This window comes from Cotesia typhae, unplaced genomic scaffold, assembly GCF_013202065.1.
Source record: "Cotesia typhae breed Kobodo isofemale line unplaced genomic scaffold, CoteBio_Ctyphae contig_48, whole genome shotgun sequence".
Lineage (NCBI taxonomy): Eukaryota > Metazoa > Arthropoda > Insecta > Hymenoptera > Braconidae > Cotesia > Cotesia typhae.
The window spans coordinates 4,577,911-4,589,354 of NW_027423756.1; the positions used below are offsets into that span (position 1 = coordinate 4,577,911).

General features: G+C 29.0%; 2 protein-coding genes across 2 annotated transcripts; both read right to left on the minus strand.

The window, feature by feature from the left end:
- Positions 1–1,081: 1,081 nt before the first annotated feature.
- LOC141529624 (uncharacterized) lies at positions 1,082–2,491 on the minus strand. The gene is made up of 2 exons (XM_074246258.1): positions 1,579–2,491; positions 1,082–1,207 (listed from the first exon to the last, which is right to left on the minus strand). Exons 1-2 carry the CDS (start codon positions 2,325–2,327, stop codon positions 1,204–1,206), a joined length of 753 nt encoding a protein of 250 aa, XP_074102359.1. The 5' UTR covers positions 2,328–2,491; the 3' UTR covers positions 1,082–1,203.
- Positions 2,406–3,021, minus strand: LOC141529625 (uncharacterized). The gene is made up of 2 exons (XM_074246259.1): positions 2,640–3,021; positions 2,406–2,543 (listed from the first exon to the last, which is right to left on the minus strand). Exons 1-2 carry the CDS (start codon positions 2,946–2,948, stop codon positions 2,532–2,534), a joined length of 321 nt encoding a protein of 106 aa, XP_074102360.1. The 5' UTR covers positions 2,949–3,021; the 3' UTR covers positions 2,406–2,531.
- Positions 3,022–11,444: the final 8,423 nt, after the last annotated feature.

Sequence of the window (11,444 nt, forward strand, 5' to 3'; positions counted from 1 at the left end):
CGGTTCGTCATTCGATTGCCAGGGTCAGGCATTCCGTTATTACGTGTAATGTTTCGTGGTTGATTTTCTCTTGTACATAAAACACAACTTCTAAAGGCGCGTCAGTATATATATGTATATATAAAAGTATGTGTCTGTATTTTAAAAATTGAGAGCGGCAATAGTAGTATGCTACCGATCGCGCGAGTAGGATACCGAGTGTCGAGACTGTTACGCTGCAAGTTGGATAACATGAAAAGGAAAAGTAGCTAACCTACTAACCGCATCGCTCGACGGATGCGGGCTGAGAGCGAAACGATCGCCGACCATCGTAAGGCGATCGTGTAAGAGTTGCCAGGTAACCGGTTTACTTGTGAACACCGGACTCAGCTCAACGCCTCCTATTTCCTCTCTGCTGCAGTCTTAGCTCACTTCAATAGTTTACTACAGCTCTAGTAATTTTTATTATTTACTTTTATCTATTTTTCACGTAACATAACAATCATTTATTACTTGCGAATTAAGGTGATTGATCGGTTCGCTTTATTAATGTCGTATTATATATCAAGTACTTATATTACTTGTACGAAATTGCCTTTTTACAGATTAAGTTTTACTGCTCATTGTGAAAATAAGACTTTTGTGGTCAGGTTTTATTCGCTTTAGTGTTCAGTATTTTATTCGATAAAAAATGTCTTTTTTATTTACGTGAATACCATTTTTTGTCCTCCAACTCTTTTAATGTATTTATTATAACTTAATATTTCTCATCGAAATTTAACTGCAAAAGAGGAAATCTTTAACCAAAAAAGTCATTTTAATTACTTCTGCACAGAAAAAAAAATTAACTTGAATCAAGTAAATAATTTTGAAGAATTTAAATTCTTAAACTAAGAAAATTTTCTTGGTTTAAATTAATTTTACTTGATTCAAAAATTTTTGGTCTTGAATCAAAACAATGAAACTCTTCAAAATTATTTTCTTGGTTTAAGGGGGATAGCCACTGTGACGCTGGAAAAAATAGGCAATTTTCGGGAATTTTTTTTACTAGGATAATAAAGGAATTTGGGGATCGGGTTTTTTTTGTTTTATAAAGTATATGTTGAGGATAATTCTCCTAAATTTTTATTCAAAAATATTTTGTTATCACAAAGTTATAAACATTTTTGTAGAGCACCAAAAAAATTTCCCCCTCCATTGCCGGTACTGTAACTCAAAAACGGATTATCTGAAACAAAAAAACCAAACGGCATTTTAATCTATAGGAATGTCGCTATCGTCGCACGTAGGGGATTTTGAAAATTTTGATTTGAGAAAAAATGGCGCCATATTGAAAATTTTTTCGTCTTTTTCCTCATTTTTTGGACTCAAACAGCCTTAAAAATCTTAAAAATTAAAATTTTCAAAATCCCCTACGTGCGACGATAGCCACTAAGTAGACGAATACGGGGAAACAAAAAAATTGAGAATCGGTTCATATTTACGAAAGTTACAGTACCGGAAAGTTTGAAAAAGTCGTTTTGAGAAAAACGCGAGTAAAGTTTTAAGAAGATTCTCGCAACTTTAAAATCTAGTCTTTCACAAAATATTCATACTCACATCAAACTATCAAGTCCTGGGCCATATGAGGGTTCTTCCTCCTTATCTTTAGTATTGACCTTGACTTTTTTTATTTTTTTACTGGCCGTTTCCATGCGGCTTTCAGCAGCTTTAACCCGAGTAGCGTCGCGCTCAGCGCAGTATGAGTAGAGTGTTGGTCCTACTTTAACATCGAGATTCTCTAATATCTTCAGAGTTGCTAGAGCCCCATCATTGAATGTAATTGTTGAAATATATAAAGCTATTTCAACAATAAGGGAATAAGAAGAATTTGTTTTTGGGGCGAGCTGCCACACTAATGCATTGAAGCTTTCATTATTATTTTGTGTAAACCCACCGACACATCGTTCCAATAACTCTGGATTCGATAGATCTTCATAAATCGGTATTAAAGCTTCCGCAATATCTGCAGGAAGTGGTGGTTTTTCAACTAATGAGTCCAAAGTATTTGTTGCCACAGCTTTTTGAAATTGACACCACGAATTTGTACCTTCAGGACAAAGAAAATGCTGCGGATCTTCGGGTGATGAAAACTTGTGATAAAATGTTTGCCAAATAGCATTATACATCTCATCAACATCATTAGAATGACGTCTGATTGCTAAACCATAATACTTTGTAAATTCATTAATTGCTTTGTCCGTTAATCGACCTTTCCCACCTAAACTTTTCTGTGTATTTTCTTCTTTTCCTGTTTTTGTCTTCTTGTTAGTTCGTTGCTTCTTCAAAGCCCTTAGTCGACTGCCCATTCGTTTTTGCACGTGATTAATACATTCCTTTTTTTTTTATCTTCACCATGTCCCCATACGGTTTAGCATCACAAATATTTTTATACGTTTTAGTGTCACCATCACCTATATAGTTTACATACTTAACGTTATGTAATAACTCTGATCGCATAAACATCTCTTTTATTCCATCTACCTCCATTTGTCCAGAAGAATTTTCATGGTTTATTGGACAGTCTAGAGCATGGTCTTGCATAAATTGATCGTATTCAGCTGTTCCTTTTTTGAGCTCATTAGCGCACACATCTTACAATAACTGGATTTCATACTTACATCTACGATTTTGCCAGTGAAGTAACCAATTAGAGAAGATATACCAAATGAAGATTTAAACCCTCTTTTCTTCCAACTACCGTCACCGGAGACAGAAATTCCAGGAATGTCATTGGATTTTAAATGCTTGCAGGTTTCTTGGATTTCTTCTTTAGCAGCTTTTTTCAACACTAAATCACAACAGTTTCTAGCTGCATTTCTGATTTGTGTGACCAGACGATCGTAAAAGCTATGGAACATTGGTCGTGGTAAATCCATGAAAGCACAAAATCTTTCAGCTCCAGATAACCCAATACTAATTATCCGCATTGCAAAGATGAAACGGCGATTAATTTCATACGCATTCTTGATGAGTGGACATGAATTTATCAAAACTGGATCACATTTTTGCAATTCACAACTAGTTTAAAACCTAATCCTCGAATACTTGTCTCAGTAAAGTTTACATCACCACCACACTTTTTACACGATACACAGCCACTTAGTAAATTAAATATCGAAAAAAATTTATAATTTTGTAGCTAATACTCGAATCAATTGTACAATCAGATTTTTGTGATAATTTCCTCTTGGAAGCACTATCACGTCGTTGAGAGCCAGTATTTTTTCAGTTTCATATCTGTTGAGCGGTCGATTAAATTTTTTCCTGTCGTTTGGCAGTTTTCTTTCGTTTTTAATAACTTTACTTTGTTTACGATCCATTATTTAACAAATTTTTTTGTTAAATAAACAAAAAAAAAAAAAAGATCAGAAGATTTAAAAAAATAAGTAATTAAACAATAACGAGTACACTAAGAAACTCAATAAATTAAAGAACGAGTGTGTATTCATACAAAACAACTAAACTATGAGGTACAGTATCTCAACAATAAGAAAAAATATACGTTAAAAGTCAAATAATTGTAACGGTTGACAATCGTGAGGGAAAACAATCGCCAACCCGTACGAATCAAAGACGGAGCGAGCAGGCGACGTTTTCGTCGAAGCGCCGCGCGTAAAACGGTCAATCGACGCGCTCTTATAAAAATGACTATAACTCGAAAACTATTCGGAATTTTTCTATAAAATTTGAAATACATAATTTTGAATATATAAACTTCAGTTTAATGAAAAAAAAAAAAAAATTTTTTTTCCGAAATTTTACAGTGGCTATCCCCCTTAAGAATTTTTTTCTTGATTCAAGTTAATTTTTTTTTCAGTGTGCTTAATTCAAAATAATGGAATTCTTCAATTTAGTATAATCTTTTTGGTTAAAGATTTTTCTTTTAAATAAAGTTCATTTATCGATCAGTCTATAAAATTTCTATAAATGTTATTAAATTTCCAAGTTTATCACTCCCAACTGTAACTATGGACAATAAAAAGGAAAGTTAAATGTTTTTAACTGGACATCTGTCGACAATTTTTTTTTATCTATTCTATCGATATTCATCAAGAGACAATAATAAATACTCATAATTTTACTCTAGTAGTTAATCATTTGCATTATTTCAATTACAATATAATATTTTTGATAATAAAATCAATTAAAATCTTCATCCGTCAAAATTATAGCGCTAGAACAAAAGGTTTCCATTACTCTTCTTTATTTTAATGTTGGCAATGCTGAAAGATGACGTACATAGATAGCGTATCAGTAAGCGTGGATAATTTGAAACGTGATAGATAGAATCATTTTTTTTAATAATTTAAATTCATCACCTACTCAATTATTTTTTTTTTTACTTTCTCTTCCGCGGTTTTTACATTTATCATTAGTATTATTACAAATTTTTAATTACTATAATTTTTATGTGTTACCTTTATTACATAGAAAATTCAAGATTTAGTAATAAAATTAGTAGTTAATAAAATTATGTTCAAAGTCATTTAAAAAAAAAACCCGTTAAAAATCCTCAACACAGCAATTAAAATTCATACTTAAATCTTTAAATACCTACATTAAACTTGAAACTTTTTCTTATATTAATGAAAATTGAATTCAATTGTCAGGTAATAAAAAGAAAATAAAAGTTTCATAGTATAATTTTCAAATTATGCTTAACAATGTTAGAGATATATTTAAATTTTTATTATTTTCCATAGGACAATTTATGCATATTATAATTTTTTAGGCAATAAACTTGTACTCTTCATTTTTGTTTCGTAACATTTATCTATAAGATGTGCAATGTGCACAAATTTATTCACGATAGCCGAGTCTGAAAGGGAAACCCGGTGCATCCGACGACCTCATGAGTTCTGAATGCAATACACTTAAGTTAGTAAGTGGGTACATACATTGTATGCATATAGTAAATATATATATAGTCTTATATACTGAAGACTAATATAACTCTCATTATACGTGTATATCTACGTGAATAACTTTCTCCCTCGATTAGCGGCTGCTGTGCGTAGTAACACGCACACGAATTTCTCGCCTTTCCGAAAAAGTGGCCTTCGCTGTTTTTTAGTTATAAATATATATACATATACTTATATGTATAAACATACGGATGTGAGAGAGAATTACGTGTTGTTCTTCATGTTCACTCGTCCATATCGTTCCATCCTTTCTCTTCTTTCCCCCTCTGTGCACTTTATTCTTACCTCCAAAATATCGATGACACTTTCGTTTTAGGTAGTCGACATTTTAATTTTATTTGTATTTGAATAGATTGTAAAAAGTCGTGTGACTCACTGACCTACATTGATATGATCAGATTTTATAAATTTAGTAGTATAGATAGAGTTAAATTTTACAATACATATTATTATTATTATTTTTGTTATTATCTATAATATTGCGCAATACTGCGAGGAAGAAGATTCAAAAGAAGCTTATGTATGCGCTGAGAGTGTAGTTATTTACTTTCGATAGACCCAATGACATACTTAGGAACCCATCTTAGAGAAAGTATGTAGGTAGAAGATCGTAATAAAGTTATGTTATTTGAGTATATAAATGTAAATAATGAGATATGTCAGTTAAGGATATTACTCCCGATTATTCGTTATTTAGAATAGTCAAATAATTTCTTCAAGCATTTCTTAATTATAATTATTAAAGCTATATTAATAATAACATTTAATATCATCATTTTCCTCCTAGTTTGAATTATTCATATCCATTTAAACGTTTTCGAATGCTCGGTTTCTAAAATTCGACGAATTGCTTAGATTCAAAAATCAATGCATGATAAGTTTGTTAAACAAAAGTACAATTAACCATTTCCTACTCGTAACTTTTTTAATTTAAATAAATTTGACGACAATAACGCAGATTCTCTTAAGAATCAGAAATGTAGGTCTCCGAATAATCGTAAATTTTTCTTTTGTAATTTCTTTTCTTCTATTTTCTTTGGATTTATAGTATAAGCCGTCGGGCTTTATCTATGAATCCACATAAACGTGACGGAATTTACCTTTATAAGGCAGAGTGATCTTATATTTATAGCATTTACTTCATGGTTCGACTTTTTTTTATTTATTTTTTTTTTTTTTTCAAATACTTTAACGAATCCTGAATACTTAATAAATTATGTGTTTAAGATTTCGGCGTGATTTGTGTGAATTGTATACCATCTTCAGTTAATATTTATAATTATTTGAACCTGCCTAAAAATTATTTGAATTATTCTATAGATTATATTCTACTATAAATTTGGAAAGTTGTTGAAACACAACGAAAATAAATTAGAAACTATTGCAGTTTAAAATAGTAAAAGCAAAAAATTGTTATTAAATAGGAAATTTGAAAAACTCTCAAAGATTGACAAGTGAAATTTTGAAGTTTGATCAAATCATTTTAATTGAACTCGTAAGGTGAAGAAGAGAGTCTAACCATGTTTTTTTTTCAATCTGTTTGAAAGATCTTTAGCTGGATCAGTTTACGAGCACGTTCTCGGACAGATTCAGCATCAAAGGCGAAGAAAATGAAGCACTTTGCGACAATTCCTTTCAGTATTGAAATAACTAGATTTGCAGAAGCGTTGACATATGTGGTTCAATCAGATAAGAGATCGTAAGCTTTTCAATAGACACATCAAGAATCGGCTCTATTTAGATGAGATAAATTCTTATTATTATATATTTTTCTCTCTATTCCAGGATAATAGAAATCGTTCATTAAAATAAATCCAAAATCACTGTAAATCTTATAATTTCAGTTATTAATTCTTCAGATCATTCATAAGTGATAACTAACGGTATGAAAATTTTGGAATTCAGGTTTTTGGTAGCAAATATTTGCGAATTTTCCACAGAAAGAAAAAATTTTTCTAATTTCTGTGACTTAAAATATTATTTAGAGAGACCAAAATTCTCTTGATAGATCGAAGTAAAGTTTTATTAAATGAAAAAAATTCTTTCGTCTCAAAAAAATTTCTTCTTGCTCCAAAACAACTTAAGTCTTTCAAAAAATTTTCTTAGTTTAAATAAACGTTTTTTTCTGTGTACTATTCAATTTTTTTTGCATTGTTGATCTCAATGAATTTTTTTCGATCTTCTTAATAACAATTATAATTGAAGTCCATCTATTTCATAAGAATAGAAAGCGATTGCTAATTTGAAGTATTCTTACTTTTTTCGTTTACCGCTACAAAAATTGAAAGTTTTCAAAAATTTTGCAAGTTGTTTTTCAAATTTTGATAATATTCATTTTTTTCTGTCGAAAAAAGTTCTTCAAGTCAAATCTATCCTTTATTGTAATATATACATTTATTTATACGGAGTGTAATATTTTATCTCCTCAATATATTGTTTGTTGCAACATGGGTCAATTTGCTAGGGGTATCATGCTATTTATATGTATGTACAAATTAGTCCATTTACAAAAGAAATAACTTTTTGGTTTTATTTCTTTTTTACCAGTATCTCATGAGAGATATTGTATTTATTCCAAGGCTAATAATAGTAATAATCTATATTAGATATATTTTTTTTTCCATATCCGATGTAAATATTTTTGTGCTATAAAAGTTTTTCTTGAATCAAGTATAATTACTTAAATAAAAAAAAAATTTCTTAGTTTAAGAATTTTCATACTCAAATCAAGGTGACAAGGTTCTTCAGAATTATTTAAATTTAAATAAATTTTTAGATTTAAATGCGCTAATGATTCTATTGAGATCTTCATATTTGTCATTTTGCAAATTAGTCAAATAAAATCGAACCCTTCATACATAACTTCTACTTACATCTGTAAAGTTTAAAGTTAAAAAAAAACAATAACCTACATTCGCTCATAATGTACGGATTATTGTAATCACCCAGAAGTCCTAATAAACAATTTTAAACCTTATAAGAAACTGGTAAGTTTTCTCGTGGGAACTCTTTGATAAATAACTTTAAAAAAAGTGTATGATTGATTAACCCATAAAAATTTTCTAGTTTATAATTATAGAGATTTGATTTGTTTGAAACGATGAATAATAAACTTCAATAAATATAGCACACATTTTTTTACCATACTGCCACTTTATCACCTGTATCTAATATCTATGTAGTTAGATCAACGATTAATCTTATTGGATACGTTCTTCCAAAAACGAAAGTTCAGTCTTAACTTTTCGAGTATTCTAAGCCCGTGTGACAGAAAGTTTCACTACCAAACATTATATTACGACTTCGGCATGCATGTATAGGCCAATCTATGTTGAGGCATAGACAGTATAGTAATAATAGTCTGTTAAAAATTTTCAGGTCGTTAGATACGTTTGACAATGAACGTAGGTTTCTATTTTTTAGTTCTCAGACCACACATTCGATTTTATTGACGTTCTCTTTATCAATAGTCAATTTATGTGCATTGTCCAAAAATTCTTAATCATAATTATCATTAATTCTTATTATATATTTTTCTTGTAATTTTTACGTTTTCTTCTTTGAAAGCAAATTAATTAGATGAATATATTTTTGATAAAAAATGCAGCTATTAACAAAATTCGCATGTATAAAAATGAATTTTTTTTAATAAACTAGCTTTATTCAATATCAATTTAATTTGCATTCACTACACAGAAAAGAAAATTAACTTGAATCAAGTAAATAATTTTGAAGAATTTCATCTTTTTGGTTTGAGAACATTTCGGTCTAAAAAATTTCACTTGGTTTAAGTACATTTTATTTTATTTAAGAATTTTTTATCTTGATTTAAGACAATGAACTTCTTCAGAATTATTTTCTTGATTCAAGAATTTTACTCTTGATTCAAGTTCATTTTTTTTTTCAGTGTATAAGTAAAAAATTTCATACAAAATTTTTGATCATAGAACCTAAAAATACAATATTTTTTCAGTAACTTACAAGACAAAATCTGAAGAAGAAATACAAGAATCTCTAGATGAAAATATATTCATAACTTAAGCAAATAAATTTTCTCCACTTTATCACACCCTTTAAATGTAAGAATAGCATATATATCTTTAGAGAAATGATATATAACGAAAAACCTGTTACCTATAATAGAGATAAATCCTCTTCGGAAGATACCTTTATAGTGAAAATTTAGTTATAGTGAGAACCTAATCCAAAGCCTGGGCCTGAAAGATAGTTAAGCCTAGTCATATCAACTAAGAACCAAGTACGGTTCTGATGCTCGACAAGCGTGTGACTTAAAACTTCGAAAAAGTGAAACTCGACGCTAAGCGTGTAACCTAGAATTGCTGCCGCGGTTCTCAACTTATTGCGTCTCTGTTAAACAATTCTATTTAATTATTATTTATTCTTTTTTTCATTATTATACATGTTTTATTATAAAATTAAACACAAATTTATCAAAAATTTTGGAAAAAAATTAAATTGAATTATTTCTATCAAAAAGGTAACGGAAGAATTTTCTACATCGATGGACAAGTACTTGTAATTTGATTAAGACATTTGTTCAAAAATAAGATATATATTTATCAATTTTTGAGTGTGGAAAAAATTATAATTTTTTTAAATGATTAAAGATCATTAAAACAAAAATTGTCAATTTTAAGATATTTGAGATAATTTTTTTTTTTTTTTTTTTTTTTTTTCAAAAAGTTATAGAAATGAATAATACCAGAGAGAAAGTAAAAATAATTTGAATATGAAAGCAAAAACAGTTTGAATATAAATGTACAATTCGTTTGAATGTATGAAAGCAAAAAAAATCGGTAAATTCAGTAGTACAAGTAAAAACTGATAAGACAAAAAAACTGTAACTAATAGTAGTATGAAAAAAGTAACGAGTTGTATTGAATTATACAGTACTTAACTTACATTACATTACATTACATTACATTATTATATTAGTGAAAGTATAAGCACGTAGCATCGAACGTTCGTTACATTAGTTGCTTCGGGCGATTGCAGCGCCAAAGATCAAGGCCGGCAAGTTACATGTGTGCGTGTATTTTTAAAATTCATTCATTGAGAACCATACAAACATAAAATAAAATTAAAATTGTTGATATAAGTTTAGAGAAAAAATAATAATAATAATCTCTACTTCTTAACTTTCATTTTTATTTTTAAAGATATCAATAGATCATTACTATAACCAGTTCTACGAGAGAAATCATACTAATTGTCCTCATAAACGAGACGCTCATTCATCGTTTGTAATAGAAATAATTGCTGTCTTTTAAGATTAGATGTCATTTTTATTTTTTTTTCCTTCATTAAGACCCAACAGTTATTCAATTAGATTTTATTTATATTTTGCGCTTAAATATTTTTTTTGTTTTGTTGAAAGAAGTCAAAAGAATTAATGTTAATTTGGGTATAATTTATTTGCTCTAAAAATTTTTTGTTAAACGGGAATACAATTTTAAAATGAATGATAACATGTTTTTTGATAAATTAGAATTCTTGAGTAACAATAGTATTTTCAGTAAATTTTTTGGTAATTATTGAGAATTAAGCTTCACTTTATTTTTGGGTATAAAAAGTTTGAAAACTAGTTTACCGAAAAAAAAGGTTTTTTTTTCAATTATTACATTTTTAATAAAGTTAAAGATGAAAATTGTGATTTATCAACAAAATATTGATGTAAAAATTTCATTAACTAGCTAGAAATTTTGCTAGTTTTGTAACCTTATAATATTGAGTTAGTAAGATTAATTTTAGATTATGTTACCCTAATCTGTTGAATGAACTTCTCAGCTGACATTAAAAGACTAGAAGCAGTTCAACAATAGTTCCTGAAATAAATAACTCATTTTCTAAGGAGAAAGATGTCGAATTTCACGTACAGGAAATTGTAAGAAAAACCTTGGAATAATGAAACTGGAAAACCGAAGAATAATGAAAAATATCTGCTTCTTTAAAAAAAAAATCAATGACTCTAGTAGGTAGCTCGAATGTATTAAAAGCTAAAAGTGCGTTTAACAAAACCAAGGAAAAACAGATCCTACACTGAGAAAAGAATTAATATGGCTGTTAGGTCTTAATAAAGGGAAAATAAAAAGTAAATATAATTCATCAGAAAAAATCTAAAACCAACAACATAAATTTAAAAATTTTAATTGTTTTAAATCAAGCAGAAAAATAATGCTCAAAAAAATTTTAAAGTAAATTTCATTCTAGCATTTGTCTTTGGACTTGATTAAAAATTATAAAATTCTTCAAAATTATGTTTTTTTGCCCTCTGGGCGAAAGGTGGCAACTTTCGTCCCGCTGCGTTTAACAAAGTTGCCGCTTTCCGCCTTCGTCGGACAAAATAGTATACACTCCTCAGGAAGTAAATAAGAAAGCCTTGGATCACATGTTTGTTGACCTCGGCTTCGCCTCGGACAACAATTACATGTGATCTGAGACATTTCATACTTTACTTCCCTAGGTGTCTAATATGCT

What these genes read in the sequence shown, in the direction of transcription:
- LOC141529624 (XM_074246258.1), bottom strand. Translation starts at nt 2,327, where the DNA reads ATGGGCAGTCGACTAAGGGCTTTGAAGAAGCAACGAACTAACAAGAAG.
- LOC141529625 (XM_074246259.1), bottom strand. Translation starts at nt 2,948, where the DNA reads ATGCGGATAATTAGTATTGGGTTATCTGGAGCTGAAAGATTTTGTGCT.